Below are 20,022 nucleotides of genomic sequence, written 5' to 3'. Positions count from 1 at the left end.
TATCTATATTTAGACACTAATTTAGAGTATTGAATATAGACTACATACCAAACTAATTACATAAACGAAAGCTAATTTGCGAGACAATTTTTTTAAGCCTAATTAATCCATAATTAGAGAATGTTTACTTTAGCATCACATAGATTAATCATGGATTAATTAGACTCAATATATTCGTCTCGCGAATTAGTCCAAGATTATGGATGGGTTTTATTAATAGTCTATGTTTAATATTTCTAATTAGTGTCCAAACATCCGATGTGATAAGGACTTAAAAAATATTTTTTAGTCCCATCTAAACAGAGTCTAAAACTGTTTGTCTGAGCTTCAGCTTAAAAAAAAAAAAAGATGCAGCTGAAGCTGGAGCTGTGTAAAAAAAAAAAAAAAGGGTCTATTCTCATGTAGCTCCTTTCGGCAGTGCTACGACCGATAGATCGATCCTCCGTAGTGGTTGAAGTATTAATTCCTGCTGATTTAGCAAGCAACATGCATGGATGCATGCGAATTCCAAGATGAGCTAGGAAGTGCATCAGTGCAGGCATGTTGCATGTTGGTGCCTTTTCTTCACTGTCATAGTACCTCTCCGGGCCATTGATTCGCTGCTTGCTTGTTACACTTGCAAAGGGAAATCATATCATGCGTCGTGTGCAGCATGGTACGCATCAATGCACTTCATACTCAATTCTTCCGTTTCTATTGCATTTACCCCTTTCCCCGATATGATGCTTAATTATGGTGCTTGCGAATTGCAATGCATGCCATAGGGTAGGGTAATGGTAAGTGGTAACAGGTCAATTAGTGGTAGATGCACTAACAACCGGGGTTAATTAGCTACTCGTAATAGAGCTTAGCTAAGCCGTTCATTTTTGTTGTTGGAGTGGAGTGGAGCATCGCTGCTGCTGCTGTTGTTGCTAATTTATTCATGTCAGGTTTCTGCTTGCAGCACTGCTCGATGCACTGAGCTTATACTTCTAGATCGATATAAACAAATGAAAAACAAAAGAAAAAAAAGGAGCACTCCTACTCCTATCAGCATGAGAAAGATGACGACGTTTGGTTTGACTGCCATTGGCGTAACTCCTCCTCCTCCTACTATGCATCAGCGTGGCTTTGCTTTCGGGAAAGCATATGCTTGTCCTTTTTTCACTACCGGTAAATCCGCAACGCAGAGTAGTGCTAGACTGCTAGTAACTCCAATACCCGATGAACAGAAGAAGAAAGCAGTAATAAATGGGGTTGGATTGCACTGTCTCTCGCAACCTTTTTCGCGTGAAAACATGAGAGATGTGTCCACAAATTTTAACATCAGCGGAGCGGAGGCCTGCTGCCATTTCGATCGAGGAGGAGAGAGACCTGCCAAGAACATCGTACGGACAGCACAGCACAGTGCTCCGTGCAGATGCAGAGCTCGAGACCATAGGTAAAAAAAAGAAGAGCGCCCCGCCGTCCACGAAACGCGGCCGTGTCGTCGCCGCCGTCGCCGTCGACGCCGCGCATCGGCATCCGGCGCCGTGTCTGTCTGTCGGTCGTGCCCTTCGCGTTCAGCCTACGCCGCTGGACGGTGGACGCCACGCGAGTGCAGAACCATGTTTACCAAACCATTTGGAATAGAGGCCGGGTTTAGTTGTTTTTGATAAAAAAAAATTTAGTACATACACATATTTGAAATATTAAACATAGACTAATAACAAAACAAATTACAGATTCCGCCTGTAAACTAGGAGATGAATCTATTAAACTTAATTAATCACCACATTGTCAAATTATGGCGTAATTATGCTCAAAAGATTCGTCTCGCAATTTACATGAAAACTATGTAATTTTTTTCCGTCCAGATTTAATGCTCCATGCATGTGTTTAAATTTAACGGCTATCACGATATATATGGTGGTTTTAAAAACATTATCTTACGTGATAACCGTGATAACTGCTAACTGCACGGTTTGGTACGCGTGCCCCGGTGGCACTGGCACTGGCAACGCAACGCACACGACGCGTCGCGCTGCAGGCTGCAGCTGCTGCTGCGGTGCCTTTCCGCTCGCCGTTGCCGTGTTGGTGGCGTTGCAATCGCATCGTATCGGCATCATCGCTTCCGCCAAACGGACGCATCCGCGGTTTCTGCTTTGATTTCTTTCAGGTTTTTTTGTAATTTTGTTCGGCGAGTCAACCAGGCCAGACCACAGTGCGGGGCGGCAGTCAGTCGTGCGTGTGCATGCGACTGCGAGTATGCAATGCAACGTCTCTTTCCCATCGCCTCGTCTTGAATGGTAACGCAGCCACTACCACCTCATTTTTCCTTGGTGCTGTGCAGCCCCTAGTTAACCTACAGCTTGACCAAACAAAACAAAAACAAACAAAAGCTAACTTAGTACCCCTCACTTTCGAAATGTTTGACGCCGTTAACTTTTTAGCACATATTTAACCGTTCATCTTATTCAAAAAATTTAGGTAATTATTAATTCTTTTCCTATCATTTGATTCATTGTTGAATATATTTTTATGTAGGCATATAATTTTATATATTTCACACAAATTTTAAATAAAACGAACGGTCAAACATATACTAAAAAGTCTAAAAAGTCAACAGTGCCAAACATTTTGAAACGGATGGAGTATTTTATTTCCATCTACTTCCCCAAGGTTACAATAAAAACGTCTAGCATAGTCCTATATAAGTACTTATATCTATAGTATACTATTAGCTCGGATTAATTTGTCGGCTCTGAACTTGTATAGGAGTAAAATTCTCAGGCGCAAGCTTTTCTGTAGTCTGTATTTATTCAGAAGACGCCCGTCTAGCTATACCTTGAAATTAGAAAGAAAAACAAGACATTTGCTACGAAAATGAGCAAGCTGTCAGCAGCTCAAATCATAGTGGTACTACTGGACATGCTAGTGGGTAACAATCGATCTTGACGATGGAAACCATCAAACCATGGCTTTGTGCTTGACCAAAGCAACGAAAGCTACGTCGCATGTGTTTCAGACTTTCAGGCCTCGTTTATCTAGTCAGGACTCTGAATATAAACGTGAGGACGACCCTGTTTAAAGCCGGCTAATCTGTCCGTCTAAAACTCAAAATCTACCAATCTGCTCGTCTGAAACTGAACACGGACACTGACCTATTCGCTCTGCCAAGAACACAAGATGCTAAGTGACAACACATTCACCATTCAAAATTTCAGACATCACGAATGTGTTTGGAGCGTACAAAACGGCACAACGCTGACATGGCAATGTGAAAAGTGTGAATTTTGATTGCACGGCTGGAATTAAACATTTTCATGCATACGAGAAGGTGACAGGATTATGATTGTTTTCTGGAACCGTAGGATTAGGAGAAAATAATAAAAGAATCATAGAATGGTCCAATATTTATGAAATTTTCAGATCGTGATTATCGGTGAAAGAAAGCCATAGCTATTGCCGCTCAAATTCGGAGAGCCAGGGCATATGCAGCTGGGTGCACAAACAGTTCGTAATGAACTTTATGGCTAGAATATTTTGGACTCTGAAACAAGAAAAACATGTCATGCTTTTAAAAAATATCAGAATATTAATTCGCAATATATAGCTGGCAATGGCACTTTCTTTAACCTTGTTTTATTGGTTGCCATGCGCGAAATTGATAAATGCACGCCAGACATTTTAGAGCCCTTGGAGGTTGCAATGAACTTTTGGATATCTTGCAGATTTATTCCGCATCAAGAGAGCTTGGGGTATTTCAACAGCTTTCATCATCGTTCACAGAAAGAGTTTTGATTACAAAAGGGAAAGAAATCTCAAGATAGTTCCGTGACATGATCTGATAGTATGTCACAAGTCACAACACCAACCCAAAGCCCACCGTTTGCAAAAAAAAAAAAAAAACAAAGCGTTTTTCGTGCCCGTTTTCCCCATGATAAAATTAGTAGTATATCTTCACCAATTATTGTAGTTAGCTCCACGGAAAGGAAAAAATCTATTAAAAAGGAAAAGGCTAATTATACTCACCAACAATACAAATCATCAGCACATTAAGGCCCCGTTTCATTTAAATTATCAATTTAATTATAGAGATAAATTAAAAAATAAACTTAATAAATACTACCTCCATTTTTTAATACATTATATGATGTTGTTGACTTTTTGATAAATGTTTAATCATTCGTCTTATTCAATTTTTTATGCAAATATAAAAAAATAAGTCACGCTTAGAGAGCATTTGAGAATAAATCAAGTCATAATAAAATAAATAGTAATTACATTTTTTAAATAAGAAGAATGGTGAAACATATCTCAGAAAATCAACGGCGCAATATATTAAAAATCGGAGGGAGTAATATGAAAGGGCTAAGCAATTTAATAGTTAAAACCTAGATCTCATTTCAATAATTCGGTGAATATACACTAAAAAGAACATGGGTTAATTACTTCCTTATCTAGCCATACGGGGAAAAAAAAGTGTGAACACGGTGCAATTTAAATGCGTAGATTCAAAAACTCCAGTTTTGTTTTCACGTAACGCAAATGCGAATCAATCGTAATGGATCTCCAATTCGGGGAGGAGGGAGGAACAAATACGTCCTGGTCGATCAGCCGCAACAGCGGGTCACCGCCTCCTCGTGTTCTCTCTGCTGCTGCGTCTGCATGCGCGAGGCCAGGCGATGCGTGTGAGGTGAGACCGTGAGAGAGAAAAGAAACAGCGAGAGAGAGATGAAGCCGTGATTAAAAGAAGAGAGGAGAGGAGGAGAGGACCAGTTCGCTCGCGCTGCCCGCAACTCTCTCCTACCACCACCGCCCCCGGGGTGCCTCCTCACACACTTGGCGCGCGCCTCGATTCATTCCTCCTCTTCCTTCCCCCCTTCTTTTTCTTCCCCCACCTTGCTTGCAATTGCCGCGGACCAATGGCAGTTCAGGCGCATTACCACCACCACCATCACCACCAGCAGCAGCATCAGCCTCCTCCTCTCTTCCTCGCCAGGTACTCACCGTCGCTGCTCTTGATCGGGGAAGAGTTACGATGGATGGGGTGATTGATTCTGGTGTTCTTGGTTTGGATTTCTTGAGCAGAGGCGTCGTCGTCTCGCCGGAGACCACCAGGCCGGCGGGCATGGAGTATCACTACCAGCAGCATCAGCAGCCTCCCCTCTTCTTGGACTTCTCGCATGGAGATGGAGGTAACTGATCGCCTTTGATTCTTGATCTGCGTGTTTTTTCCCCGGTTCTTGGATTAGATTGAGATGGATGGTGTTTTTTGCAGATGGGGGCAACTCGAGGAAGCGGCCGCGAGAGGCGGATGCGGCGGCGGCCATGGTTGCTGCGCCGCCGCCGCAGATGTTGTCGCTGCAGCCGCAGGCGCAGGCGCAGGGGCACAAGGTGGTGAGCCTGGCGCAGCTGCACAACAAGCGGCCGCCGGCGGCGACGGGGCTCCGCCTCGACTTCGACGACGGCGGGTCGGAGCACGTGTCGACGACGACCACCTCCTCCGCGTCGTCTCTCCTCTCCGACGAGCTCGCCACGCAGTTCGACCGGTGCAAGAACGAGATGGCGCGTATGTTCCAGGATCATGTGAGGATCGTCGATGTCGATCGTTTTGATTCGTTGCTTGCCGCTGGTGGTGTTCGGCGATGTGTTTTCTGATGATGGTGGTGGCGTCGCTTTTGCTTGTTGCAGACGGAGAGGCTGCGCCGCGCGCTGGGCGAGGTGAGGCGGCGGCACTACCGGTCGCTGCTCGGCGCGGCGGAGGCGGCGGCGGCGCGCCGGATGAGGGAGAAGGAGGCGGAGGCCTCGAATGCGGCGCGGCGCGGCGCCGAGCTGGAGGAGCGCGTCGCGCGGCTGCGGGCGGAGGCGGCGGCGTGGCAGGCGAAGGCGCTCGCCGACCAGTCCACCGCCGCGGCGCTCCACGCGCAGCTCCAGCAGGCGGCGGCGGCCGCGGCGCAGGCGAGGGGCAGCAAGTCGCCGGAGGACGACGACAACATCAACCCCAACGCCGCCGCCGCGGACGACGCCGAGTCGGGGTTCGTCGACCCGGACAGAGTGGAGGAGGTGACCCCGCCGCCGCCGCCGTCGCGGCCGTGCCGGACGTGCCGGGCGAGGCCATCCTCCGTCGTCCTCCTCCCCTGCCGCCACCTCTGCGTGTGCGAGGCGTGCGAGCCCGCCGTCTCCACCGCCATCGCCGCCGCCTGCCCCACGTGCCGCGGCGCGGTCACCGGCACCGTGCAGGTCTTCATCTCGTGAAAAAAAAGAAAACGATTGGTACAGAAATGCCTCGCCTTTTTTTCTTTTCTTTTTTTTGCTCCCCTCCTCCTCGGGACATGCATGGCCATTGAAAGCCAAACTCTGAACAATGAATGAAAAATTGTAAAGTTTTATTAGTATTAGTTTCTTTTTTTTTTTGCATTGCTTAATCAATTCGATCTCTCTGTTATCAGATCATATTAGTCAAGACCAAATGATAATTGGCATCTTTCTGCTCGGTTGTATCATTATTAGTCAAGATCATATACTATTTCAGAGGGTTAATCACAGTCACTGACACTGGATCGCTATCGATCTAGAGTGCAATTTTTTTCTTCTTTTTACTGCGTTGTGTTGTGTGATTTGGTCCGTTGTACAGTTGCTGCAGTAAAAAGTGCAGCGAGATGTGTACCACCAGACACCAGCGCAGTTGGCGATTTGCAGTTAAAGGCGAGGGGGGCGTAGTGGCGGGAGATGCGCGGGGATCACGTGAGGGCGCGCGCGGCCGTCCGATTGCGATCGAGCGGCCGGGAGTGGGTCGCGGCGGCGCTGTCGGTTGTTCGCCGGGCGGGCGGATGGGCGCGCGTCGCGATGCAAAACGCAGCAGCGAATCAAAAGCGGAGGAGTGGAGGAGGCTTTGTTGGGCCGTGGGCCCAGTCGCAGTAGAGATGGGCCCCGCTGTCCAGAATTGGGCCCACCAAGACTGTGCACTGTGGAGTAGGTTGTAGAAATGTTGTAGGTGTGGTATTGTTGCTTCTCTGAAGATTTTTTTGAAGAGAAAAGAAAAATGTTGCGTCTCAAGTCTGAATTGAAGCGTCAGCTTGAAACGGAACCGCCTGAATTCTGAATTTCCAGGGATGTACTGGAATTGGTACGGATATTGGTTGCATGCCCTGCCCTTGTCAAGTTTCTTTTTTTTCCTCGTGTACTTGTTGGTTGCGTACTAACCAAGGATACATCAAGCAACGCTAAACAGACTGATACTACGTATAGATAGCAGCCACATGTTTGATGCTGCTGCTAAATACCAATATCTCTGATTTTTAGTATACTGCATAACACTGCTGTAGCAGTTGTTTTTTGTTCGGTGCATCGCGGTGCGATGACACCGTCACACCAGTGTGATGCGTAGAGACAAAACCTTACTCTACCAGTTGTATTTCAGTAATGAAATGCCAGTTCATTTCAGCAATAGAGTGGGGAGCGAACAATGCTCTCTATTTTTCCTCCTTTTTTAAGAAAACACAGTTAATTTACTTATTAACATATCTTTAAACATTCGTCTTACTTAAAAATATTTATTCTGCAGTTATTTAATTTACTACTATTAAAGATGCTTTATACGTGATTTATATTTTTATATTTATATTGATTCTTGAAATAAATCGAATGTAAAAAAAATTAAGGCCCTTTTCTATAAAAAATCGGAGGGGTACGGTAGACGGTAGTGTTCAATTCGTGGCCCATGTTGGTTGTATCGCGTGCAGGTTAATTGCTGGCGGGTGGAGAACAGGTCGACCGACCAGCACGGCGTGTAGAGAGACAAAAAAAAAAAAAAAAACTCCGATTTTCTTGTATGGTTTGTCAACACGGTACGTACTTGTGTCATGAGCTACATCTTCTGAAAAAGTCACAGGAGTTAATTGCTACTCCAGACGTGTCCGTTGATATCCATCTCCATCAGCTGCTGCAGGAGGACACGGTATATGCACCGTGAAAGGAGCAGTCCACAATGAAATGCACACATGCATGCATGCAGTGGTATTTTGGTTTATTGTTCAGTTTGCAAAGAAGTTAGTGTATACAGCTCCGTTTTATATCGTAGGATAATTTAACCTTTCTAAAGTTAAAATTATTTAAAGTTCAATCATGCTTATAAAAAAATATAGTAATATTTTCAACACCAATCATACATACTATTAAATTATATTCAAATATGCTTATAAAAAAACATAGTAGCATGTTTATAATGTTTCAAGTGTGTACAAGCGAGACCAATTTATTCTAGACTTAATACACGTGTAGTAATAGTGGCTAAGCAGAGTATCATTGATCAAGATCGGTGCACACACTCAACAACGAGCAAACTTGCGTCCGGCACAGTGTAGGAGTACGTGTACTTGTACTCGATCATAATGCAATATACTATACAGCACGCAAAAGAAGTTAAGAAGCCCAAACACACATGGAAGAAATCAATTTAAACGACTCGATATCCATCACGACTGGGTACATATAAACTATTCCTACGTGTATATATGCCAAAGTTCGATCTGCCACGATCGAGCGCTCGATTTGCTGCAACTTTGTTCCTTGCTGCTGGGTGGCATCTGACAGGTGGGTCAAGGAGACTAGCTAGCTCGTGGGCCCAAATCGCCAGCCCATCAAGTAGCTACAATGATCAGTCGAGCCATAACTTCTAAATTTATCTCTAGGAGTTAGGCATGGAGTGGAGCTACCTAAACCCAGCTCTACCTCTTGTTCATATTGTGAGAGAGCTCAACCCACCTTCGCTCTCATTTTAGGTGGAGCTGAAACTGTTTGGCTGAGATACAGCTGGAGTTGTGCTAAGCAGTCCCTACGTAGTGCCATGTCCCGTCATGTGCATCCTGCAATAAACTCAGAGCATCCATAATATACTTAATTTTTTTCTATGTTACTCTCAACTTTCATCTCAATTTTGGTTCCCATCGTTTGGCTTATTTCCCAATAAGCCAAAACGGCTTATTACGAAATAAAAATGAATTTGTAGATAAAACTTTTATAAATGTATTCTTGGTGATTTAAAAGACAATGTTGATAAAGAAACTACGTTGAAAATATCTCAAAATCAATCTCAAAATTTGGCTGTTTCTTTGGCTTATTAAGCCATCCGATGGGAGCCTTTTATCTACACACTATTTAATAAGAGTTATCGTAGTTTTTCTTTTTAAATATATACTAAACAATCTATATTTATAATTATTTTAGAATGGATGTACTACTTTTTTCGCTAGGGCTCATCTTGCTTCGTATAGTTTGTTAGACACATTGGTGATGCGTGTGCATGCAGACTCGAGGCTAGTGGCTGCCAGGTCAGCTTGGTCCTAACCTGACAGGACATGTTCGACGGCTACGTGGACGATCTTGCATCGATCTCGATCGCCTTTTCCTCTCAACTACATCAATCGAGATCTATCCATCCATGCAACCAGATGCACCGATCTCGCCCATCTCGAGTTCAGTCGTAGACGTCTTTTTAGCGTTAAGGATGATTCAGTCGATCAAGATGATACTCTCTCGTTCCTTAAATACTTTTAAATTTAAAAATTTGATCGTTCGTTTTATTCAAAAATTTTTGTAAAATATGTAAAACTATATGTATACATAAAAATATATTTAACAATAAATCAAATGATAGAAAAAGAATTAATAATTACTTAATTTTTTTCAAAAAATATGAACGGCCAAACATTTTTAAAAAAATTAACGGCGTTAAATATTTTAGGATGGAGGGAGTATATACCACGATTGATCAGGTCGACGCTATCTAGCTAGCTAGCTCTCGATCGATAAGTTTCGTGTCGAATTTTAGCTGCTGGCCTGTAGCGCAGTGCACGAGCAGATAGATAGATAGATAGATCATCGAGGCTGATCTCAACCATCATCTGCTGAGTCTGGTTTGCCATCCTTGTCACTCACTCGATCATCGGCGCTTGCGTACGCAGCTTCGATCGATTTTGATTTGTTCCTTCTCTTCTACTCTGTCCGGAATGTTTGTTAGTTCATCAATTCCGGCAGCGACGAAAGGTGCCAAACTGTACTCTGTATGTCATGTGTGTCTGTCCACATGCATGCATGCACATTAGCGTGAAATCCAAAGTAGATCGATGGATCGATCATGCATATCGCTTTGCGAGATGATAAGGCAATCGATCGATGCAACCCTGCTTGCTGTTAACTGCAGTTCTGAATTTATAATCACCAATCGATCGATCGGCAATTAATCCAACAAAACCTTTACTAGCACACATTAACTGCTGTACGTTATCGCTTCAGGCCATTCATAATCACTCTAGTACAAGTCAGCTTTTATAATGGGCATCAAGATAATCGACAAGGTTGAGTTTTCACCTGTGTGCATCACTTGATCAGGGTGAAGATTGGCTTGGCTTTCTGCACACAGCTTGACAGATACGACTACTTGACTACACTACTTGAGTCCAGCTCAGAGCATGCTAACCTAGATAGATACTCCCTCTGTCAAAAAAAAAAAAAAAAAAAAGACAACTCTGGTATTCGTGTCCAACGTTTGACCATCCATTTTATTTGAAAAAAATATAAAAAGAAATATAGAAAGATAAGTCACGCATAAAATATTAATCATGTTTTATCATCTAACAATAATGAAAATACGAATTATAAAAAAATTTATACAAGACGGACAGTTAAAATTGGACACGAAAATTTAGGATTTGTCTTTTTATTTGGACGGGGGGGAGTACTTTGATTTGTAGGCCAAGGTAGGCAAAGCACTGATCATTGCAGTTGATTAACACTAGTAACTGATCGTTTACTTTTTGCTGGCTAAGCTTTCTCAAAAGGCTATTTTATCTGGAGGCTTCTTTCAGGGGAGGTCACCTGATCAGTTTTGCTTGGAATAAGGCTATTTTATCTGGAGGCTTCTTTCAGGGGATATCCACTTCTCTGAATCTTTTCTGCCGCCTCTTTCATGCTTTCGGTTCTTGGGCAGGCAAGGATCATGTGCCCAACAATCTTTCTTTACTCTCTACCAGTTAATTATACTTATCTGTACTCCATTCTCATACAGTGCTCCTCTTAATTACTACCACCAGTACTCCAATTTCTTTCTGAACATACACCAAGGACGTACTGTAATCCGTATTCTCCCAACCAGTAGGACAGATATGTACCCAACCCAATCAACCCATTTATTACCGCCACTGCGATCTCGATCCATGCATGTTGCATGTCAATCTTGAATTGATTGATCTCCCGTACTACACAAAATTAAACACGCCTGTTTGATTACATTGGACTGGTAATCCGCATCATCAAGATGCATGTAAACAGGTGATCACGTGCATCACGTCTGAGAATTAGAGGTATTATTATCTTTTTCTAAGAGCATGAAGATCCATGAGTGTTGAATGATGTTACCATTTTTGTCTGTTTATAAATGCCTGAAAATTCATCAGAGGCAGGAGAAATTACTTGAGCTTAGCTCTGACATACAGATAAATAGAGGGATGGATGCTTTTGCTTCTCTCTCGATCTTGGCTACCATAAACAAGATGCACACACTCCTATTCGAGCATGTTTGCACACAGAAAATGGGCGTCACATTTCAGATGGATCAGTGCCAAATTGCCACCTGTGTGATATTCTAACCGTAACGCTGTTGTCTCATCTTGTTCTGTTGCTACTTGCCGTATCTGAATTATAGTTTGCAACTTTGTATGGGTCTATATGTCTTGTTGTCTGATTGGGAATGAGGTAGTTGTCAGGTGCAAACTAGTCAAATGAGATAGGCGTTCTGGGGAGGAAAGAAGAAAAAAAGGTTGGTATATACGATAAAGATAATAGGCAGAACCGCAGAAGGAATAAGTTTTTGCAATCGCATGGCAATACGAGTGGCTTGGAAGAGAAAGCAAGCTTGACAAATACTCCCTCCGTTTCAAAATGTTTGACATCGTTGATTTTTTAGCACATGTTTAACCGTTCGTCTTATTCAAAAAAATTTGTGAAATATGTAAAAATATATGTGTACATGAAAGTTTATTTAATAATGAATCAAATGATATGAGAAGAATAAATAATTATTTAAATTTTTTTGAATAAGACGAATGGTCAAACACGTACTAAAAAGTCAACGGTGTCAAATATTTTGAAACGGATTGAGTATAAAGAAGAGATCGGTTGATCATGCTGGTAGTGGCAGAGTATGTTCTAGAAATGGTGTCATCATCCGTTTTTGGTTTCTATAGGATCAAAGGCAAGATAAACACTGACATTTGCCTAATGACCTCATTGGCTGGACGTTGGTAGTGCCAATCCAATGACCAAAGCATTTTTTTTCCGTTTCATTTGAAAAACTCCAAATCTCCAAATCCAATGACCGAAAGCATTTGATCCCAGAGAATAAACCATTTTTATGTATAAGGGTGATTTTTGGGCCGAACTCCGAACAGTTCTAGTGGGCTTAATTTTTAGGCCTAGTCGGTCATGACAGTAGAATGATACGTGGGCCAAATGCTAGTGTAGCTTACTCTTAACGGGCTGGGCTGACTCCAAAATGGAAGAGCAGAAATGCTCTTGACGGGCTTCTTTCCAGTGGGCTGGTAAAGCGGGAATTTCCCATCAGAACAGATCACCATTCTTGTAAGTAACTAGCAGAGTGTGGTAGAAGAAAGGAATAAGCTCGAAAAGAAGACAGCCTTGGCCAATGCCATCGAGCTTCCAAGCTAGCGTACCGGCATCCAAAGGAGTTGTTCTTCGAGGTGACTTTTGTTCCTCCTCTTTTCCTTTGATTGATCCTTTTGCATTAGCATCAGTATAGCATCTGACCGACTGACAGTAGTTGGCACTCAGTCATTCAGTCTAACCAATGTTACTTGCATACTCCTGTGATGTACCGATGTGCTGTGTGTGTAGCATTGCGGCTTTTTTTTTTAAACACATTATAAACGCAAACGTATGTAACACGCACACGCTCACCTTATAAATATACACACGTACATTATACTCCTACAAAGTACAAACACGCCCGAAAGAGTGGATGACGAGGAAAATACCCTTTCAGGCCTAGTTTAGATTCTAACTTTTTTCTTTAAACTTTCAATTTTTTTCATTACATCGAACTTTCATACAGACAAACTTTCAACTTTTCTATCACATCGTTTTAATTCCTTCGAACTTTCAATTTTAGCGTGGAACCTAAACCAGCCTCAGTTGTTATCCTGTTTCGGTTGCCCCTACCCACGGGCGGCTCACGTATTGGCGGGTGCGGTGGCAGAGAGAGGGGCAGGTGTCGCGCTCGTGCCGGGGGCGATGCGACGAACGCGTCGTCGTTGGCTGCGCCTTGGGCTGCGTGGCCACGCCGGCAGCACAACGCCGCAGAGGTAGCTTTGCGTGCTCGCTCGAGTCGTCACGCGCGCCCCGCACACGAGGCATCCGGCGTCAGCGTCGTCCACATCCCCCGTCGACATTTGCCTGCTTTGGTTAAGCACTTTGCGTGCCACGCCGCGTTCTTCTTTTCTCTTCCCTTTCCTTTTTCCTAATCTTTCATCAACGACAATAAGCTGGTTTGGTAGTCACTTGCTACCGTGATTATGACTTTGCTCGACCATCCATCCAGCTTGCGCGATTAAAAAAGGTTCTAATTACTTCTCGCCCTTCGGTTTGATCGCAATTAATCAATTAATTATTTAATTTACTAATTAACAAATCCAGGTGTATTTTCTCTGGACACTACCACACGACTCAGACCGAGCCGGTAACTAACCAGCACGCACCACGTACATCGCCCGACGCCACGCCACCCGTCTCATCCCAGCCGCGACCGCGAGGGCATCTCCGTAATTTTCGCGCCTTCTTCTTCTCCTCCTCCTTCTAGCGATCTCCTTTCCTACCTCGACACAGAAACTACCCGTGGTGGACTGCCTGCTTCCACTGAGTTCTAGTCCAGTGCCCTCGATTGATTCTCTCATCTCTCGCGCGCGGAGGGAAGGTCGGGAGGAGGAGGCGCGAGGCATCTCGCCCCAATCTCTGCTCGCCTCTTCGCTCTCGCGGCGTCGGCGGGCGGCGCCGATCGCCGGCGGCGGCGGCGGCGGCGGAGATGTTGGAGGACCAGGTCGCCTTCCTGCTGCAGAAGTACCTCGGCAACTATGTCCGGGGGCTCAGCAAGGAGGCCCTCAAGATCAGCGTGTGGAGAGGTGACGACCTCATTCGCACACCCCCCCCCCTTTCCCTATCCTCCTCTCGCTCTGCTTCCGTCGATGATGATTAGTTCGTGCGGCTTTAGTCGGCTACTCTCTACTTTTGCTGCGGCTCTGCTTTGTTTTCTGAGTAGTGGCGGTTGCAGCAGAAGCAGTGGTAGGTAGCGAATCGCTATGGAGCAGCGATTTCGTATGGTTTGGGAGTTTTAGGAAGTTCAATCTGAGTGTGTAGTTTGTGATTGTTGGATTCGTTTGTGCCATCGGAAATGGCTGGCGTCTGCATAAGATGCTGCTTCATGTGGAAGCTGATTTCGTTGGTAGCAATGTAGGATTGGACCATCGGTGTGTGTACGCATTGGTTTTCTGAACTAAACTGACTGGCATTGATGCGTGGACCACAATTGGAACATAAACTTCGTGAATGCAAGTGTTGGTACAAGCAGTGACAATGTCGATAATGCGGAGCAGTGACTGGGAAGTGCTTTGCAGATCGAAAGTATCTTGTCAAGCTGTGCTGGTATCAGCACCTCAGCAGTTCATACAAGTGCTTTTTGGCGACTGTGAGAGTGTGAGTTGTGGTTGCTGTCAAATCGTGGAGTGTTAATAGGTGCTCAGAGTATTGAATTAGGAAGCTGTTTGTCAGACAAGGGTGGAGATGTCACGGTTATCTGGGATGTTTAACATGGACGAATACCATTCAAGAGCTGCAGCCATGTAAGAAGATTGAGGGCAAATGTTAGACATGCCACCAGTATGTCCTCTAGGTGAAATCCAGAAACCGCTTGAATTCTCTAGCTAACAGACACATCTTGATGCTGTTACTCGACACTACAAGAGCATAGCGCTCAGAGTTGCAACTGTAATTCAGAATTTAGGGAATTTATCGGTTTGGACAATTTACTTCTGCTTATCACTGACAGTTATGGCCTGGAAGCCTGGAATGTGGTGTATGGCTAAAAATATGCAAGGTGATCATTGGAATAGTAGTAGTACTATCACTATGTATGATTTTCTTGGTCTGACTGTCTAGACGACCATTCCTTTTGGATAAACTAGATAAAGATGCAAGAAAACAAGAGTAGGGTGGTGTTCACTTGTAGATCCTGTAGCTTGAGCGCATAAAGTATATGAAGTTGGTCCTTCTCTGTTGCCAGTTCTGTGAAGAATTGTAAAGTTGGATGGTCTATTCATACATATACTAGGTATATGCTTTCCATGGTGCCAATCAACCAAAACATGTGTTGATGGTTGGCAGTAAGAGCATCAAGATGTTTTGAGGGAAATTGTTGTTTGAGTGATTGCATAGACAAATCAAACGACTGTATCCGTGGTTTGCATGTTACGACGATTGTAGGTAAATTCACATTGTATATGGAATGGATTTCAATAGTTCATGAAAGTATGCACAGGATTTTGTTCAACTTGCACGATGCTATTTATCACGAGAAGCATATGACAGTAGGCATCAGATGGCAATTCCATCATGTGGCATCATGGACGGATGGGCTGGGAACTCCTCAGGCCACCTATAGAATATTCTATGATATTCAGCTGTTTCATCTAAATAGTGGCATGTATTCGTTGCAGAACAGACAATGGCATGCATTTATTATATTTAGAGTAGAACACAATGTGTTGTTCCTAGAACTTGGTCAAATACCAGAAGGAACTTGTAAACCCACTTGTTTTTCCTTTTGCTAGCTATTGACCCTGTTTATCAATGAAATATATCCATTTTTGCTGCTTAATGCTATTACATTTTTTTGAAATACTATTTCAGGTGATGTAGAACTCACGAACATGCAGTTGAAGCCTGAGGCTCTCAATTCATTAAAGTTACCTGTGAGGGTGAAAGCTGGTTTTCTTGGTTCAGTGAAGCTCAAGGTTTGCTGTAATTGCTTCAGCTCAGTGCATTTACTTTTGCCTTAAGATATGAAGTGCTGAGCTAAAGAATGAATGTGTGAATGATTATTAGGTCCCGTGGAGCAGGCTTGGTCAAGAGCCAGTTTTGGTTTATCTTGATCGAATATTTATATTAGCTGAACCAGCAACACAAGTTGAAGGTTGCAGTGAGGATGCCGTTCAAGAGGCAAAAAGAAGTAGAGTCAGGGTAATTACTTTGTGACCTTTTAAAGTGAGTTATGGAAACAATGCCAGTGCCATATGCATTGATGATCTGTGGTTATTCACTCAGGAAATGGAAATGAAGTTATTGGAGAGCCAACAACAGCTGAAATCTGAACTGGTATTTAGCCCTTTTAGTTTTTCGCTGATGTGTTTATGTACTGATGATAATGGATCACCTAGTTGGCCAGATAGTCAATCTGGCTACCTTTGTTTCGATTGATGTTGTGTGTTTAACATTCATTATTTTTGGAACACTTCATTTATTTCTTACTGGCACTTTTGTTCTTGAAGAATTCGTCATGGCTTGGGTCTTTCATTAGCACTGTAATTGGAAATATTAAGTTGTCAATTAGCAATATTCATATCAGATATGAGGACACAGAGAGGTACTTAAATCCTGTTTACTGAATTTCTTCTTAAAAATGCATATAGAATGATAATAACTTGTTCTCTATAGCAATCCAGGCCACCCTTTTGCAGCAGGTTTGGCACTCTCAAAGCTTTCAGCAGTTACTGTGGATGATCGTGGAAAGGAGACTTTTGCCACAGGCGGGGATTTGGACCGAGTTAAGAAGGTATATTGTTTCGGTGCTCACTAATTTGATAATCCTTAATAGCTCTGGTTACTTTTTGGATACCGGTATCTCTATGCAACTCACTACTAAACCTTCTGGAAAGTAAAGTTAGGGCATGGACACCAATTTCAATGCCATTTGGTCGATAAGACACATTCCGTTCTCAAAAAAGGGGCGTGCAATTCAAATATCCTTCATTTAAGGAATACAAATCTTAATTTGGACAAAAATAGGTGCCAAAACACACTATTATCATGACACAAAGCCATCCGCAGCCTAGTAGTGAACTTTGTTGATGCAAATTCTAGAGTGATGGAGGAGAGCACTATGGATGTATAGTTGTATCGAACAGCTTAAAGCGCATATGATGTATTTTATGATATTCAAGAAACAGAAGGTTGAACTCTAGAACAGTAGGGAACACAAGAAACATCTCTAGTTGATGCGAATGTATTTTGATTAAGAATCTTTGGCGTAATGTACTTGTCCATTTTCTTTTCCTTGTGACAATCTTTCATAATTTTCATACCAATGGATCTTGATTTTTTATAGTTTATTTGCAAATGGTTTGCAGTCAGTCGAACTTGAGAGCCTGGCATTGTATTTTGATTCTGATAGCAGTCCTTGGAGTGTGGCTAAGTCCTGGGAAGATCTATTACCTTCAGAATGGAGTCAGGTAATTTCCATCTGTAATCAATTGCTAATAAAAAAATTGATGTTTGAGCATATATATTATGCACGAGGCCATGACTGCCTGTCCTGTTGCATGGGACCATTTAAGTGATTCAAGAAGGCAGGCATACAGCAGGATGTCACCTAGCTTGTTCAGGAAGTTGGCAAGTTAGCTGCAACAATCATAATTAGCTTTAGCTGTACATCTAGTCTATTAGTTACCCAACTGAGATTGTTAGGGAAGTCTTATATAAAGGAAATGTTATCTTTTGAGAGGACTAAGCAAATTTTCATCCCTATCTCTTAATCTCACCTCTTGTTCCCCATCCATAATTTTGGCACTTTGGCGGTGTTAATAACAAAACATACCATCGATCATTACTGTATACTTCTGCACATATACAGTTGTCCATTTTTCATTAACTAACTGAACAGCCATAAACTGTGCCTAGATTTCCTGACACTGGGTTGCAGTGAGGTTTCGTAAGCTGGGTCATGTCAATATCACTGTTTACATCCAATAATTTTATTCCACTTGACAAATTCTTGCTGCTTCATAAATTGTATTTCAGATTTTTGAGTTCAGAAAGCAGGACAGTTCTAATCCTCCTTCAAAAACACACACTTACATTTTACGACCTATCTCTGGCAAAGCCAAATATACGAAGATACAACTTGATGAAGCAAAGAAAACCGGACAGGCTTTGCAAAATGCAGCTGTTGATTTGGATGACGTTACTTTGTCTTTGTCTAAGGTCTGTACTCTCCCTCTCTCTCTCTCCCTCTGTGCCAATGGCACTGTTGAATGTGTACGCCTTGTTCTTTATATCAGGATGGCTACAGGGACGTCTTGAAGATGGCTGATAATTTTTCTTCTTTTAATCAACGTCTCAAATATGCTCACTACCGGCCATCTTTGCCAGTCAAATCTGACCCAAGGTCTTGGTGGAAGTATGCATACAAGGTGGTGGTTCATGAAACAAAGAAAGCAAGGTGTGTATTTTCTGCATATCTTTCTCTGGCTTCCACATGGTGTACAGATAGAAATTCCTTGTGGATAAATATATGTTTATTGGAATATGATGGTACCGCTAGATTATATTTGAAGGTACTCTCATTCGATGTTAATTCTGTAGTTGGTATTAACAATCAAGGTTTAATGATAGTGATCATGCGAAGTTGTTTATAAGCATGAAACAGGATTATGTTTAACAGTTTGCTGTAAGGATGTTTAACAAGAAATCTTGCATGCATTCCGACATCTATTTTACTCATTCTCAGACTCATGTCTTCCTTTTTTGACATTTCATGATTTCTAGCATTAGTCTTTTGCTGTAAATGCCTGGTTAATTGGTTTTATGAAACTGTACATGCTGTGCTGCTGCAAACATTTTTGTAGATTAGAAAGGAGTTGGGCAGTAACAAGGCAATCAAGCAGCACCAATTTGGAGAGCCTAGACAATAGATTTGATGCATTTATTTGTTGTACTGTAAATCACTCTCTCAATCTTCCTATTTCTGATTATACCCAAAGCATGTTATTAATTAATCACATATGGCTGTGGGCATTGTTTTAACTTTTGTACTTTTTCATGGTGTTCTCCCCCTGTACGTATGATTTTATCAATTATTTTATGTTGATATTCCTAATGGATGCAGTGGAAATCTATCATGGGAGCAACTATTGAAAAATGCAAGACTTAGAAAGACATATGTATCTGTATATGCATCCTTATTGAAATCTGACATGAGCCGATTGGTTGTTGATGATAACGAGGATATAAAGAAACTTGATCGTGAACTAGATATAGAAGTCATTTTACAATGGAGGTAATTCTTTCTTCTTTTTCTAGTTATTGTTGCTACTTCTGCTTTCTGTGTTATGCACCAAGAGAATTACCATCTCCCTGATGTTGCCCTGAGATAGTAATTAAGTGAAAAACTGGTAGTGATGCCCCATAAGATCTGTTCCAGCTATCCACACAAATGTGAAAGCAAGAAGTTGGTGAGATTGACATATTTTCAATTTCATTATGTAACACATACTGAATGTTGATCATTGGTCAGTGCAAGAAGTTCATCATATTGCAGTGGCTGATTTATTTCCTGATGTGCTTGTAGTTCGATGACTTCCCTGTTCCCAGGGAACATCAAGGAGCTGATTACATATTCCTATTCACCTGCTTTGTCGTACACCATTTTGTTTTTAGTACACTGAAATGCTTGATTAATGTAAAAGTGTGTACTCCATTGGCTCTTCTCAGCATTCCTTTTTGTTTGACACAATGACTACTCATGTTACATGCCTGTCTTTTGTGCAATTGTTGCAGAATATTCCTGTTGATTATGTATGTTATTCTTGCTGTTTAAAATTTCCTTTTATTGAATTCAATGCACACATCATGGCCCTTTTTAGTCCTATGAATAATACTTAGTATATGATTCATAGCTTTGTTATGCTTTTACATGTACAAGTACAATGAATAGATGAG

The 20,022-nt window shown here is 42.5% G+C and overlaps 2 protein-coding genes across 3 annotated transcripts in view; both read left to right on the top strand.

Moving 5' to 3' along the window:
• The first annotated feature begins 4,497 nt into the window (after window positions 1–4,497).
• Window positions 4,498–6,419, top strand: LOC127785769 (BOI-related E3 ubiquitin-protein ligase 1-like). Its single transcript, XM_052313164.1, has 4 exons — window positions 4,498–4,963; window positions 5,053–5,159; window positions 5,243–5,550; window positions 5,656–6,419. Exons 1-4 carry the CDS (start codon window positions 4,887–4,889, stop codon window positions 6,217–6,219), a joined length of 1,056 nt encoding a protein of 351 aa, XP_052169124.1. The 5' UTR covers window positions 4,498–4,886; the 3' UTR covers window positions 6,220–6,419.
• Window positions 6,420–13,840: 7,421 nt separating this feature from the next.
• LOC127786357 (uncharacterized) overlaps window positions 13,841–20,022 on the top strand; it is a 32,133-nt gene continuing 25,951 nt past the window's right edge. Inside the window, exons 1-10 of one of the 2 annotated variants that reach the window (XM_052313736.1) lie at window positions 13,841–14,153; window positions 15,937–16,040; window positions 16,132–16,266; window positions 16,351–16,401; window positions 16,575–16,669; window positions 16,741–16,858; window positions 17,433–17,534; window positions 18,103–18,285; window positions 18,363–18,523; window positions 19,190–19,360. In XM_052313736.1, the coding sequence (XP_052169696.1) occupies window positions 14,057–14,153; window positions 15,937–16,040; window positions 16,132–16,266; window positions 16,351–16,401; window positions 16,575–16,669; window positions 16,741–16,858; window positions 17,433–17,534; window positions 18,103–18,285; window positions 18,363–18,523; window positions 19,190–19,360 (1,217 nt within the window). In that variant the 5' untranslated portion in view covers window positions 13,841–14,056. Of the gene's footprint in view, window positions 14,154–15,936; window positions 16,041–16,131; window positions 16,267–16,349; window positions 16,402–16,574; window positions 16,670–16,740; window positions 16,859–17,432; window positions 17,535–18,102; window positions 18,286–18,362; window positions 18,524–19,189; window positions 19,361–20,022 lie in introns of those variants that run through there. The other variant, XM_052313737.1, reaches the window with a different exon arrangement.

The sequence above is a fragment of the Oryza glaberrima genome, chromosome 10 (genome assembly GCF_000147395.1).
Source record: "Oryza glaberrima chromosome 10, OglaRS2, whole genome shotgun sequence".
NCBI classification, from domain to species: Eukaryota; Viridiplantae; Streptophyta; class Magnoliopsida; order Poales; family Poaceae; genus Oryza; species Oryza glaberrima.
This window is presented reverse-complemented; position numbering and strand designations above follow the sequence as displayed.

What these genes read in the sequence shown, in the direction of transcription:
- LOC127785769 (XM_052313164.1), top strand. Translation starts at nt 4,887, where the DNA reads ATGGCAGTTCAGGCGCATTACCACCACCACCATCACCACCAGCAGCAG. An exon ending in CTTCTCGCATGGAGATGGAG is followed by an intron (nt 5,160 to 5,242) that starts GTAACTGATCGC and finishes TGTTTTTTGCAG; the next exon opens with ATGGGGGCAACTCGAGGAAG. An exon ending in CGCGTATGTTCCAGGATCAT is followed by an intron (nt 5,551 to 5,655) that starts GTGAGGATCGTC and finishes TGCTTGTTGCAG; the next exon opens with ACGGAGAGGCTGCGCCGCGC.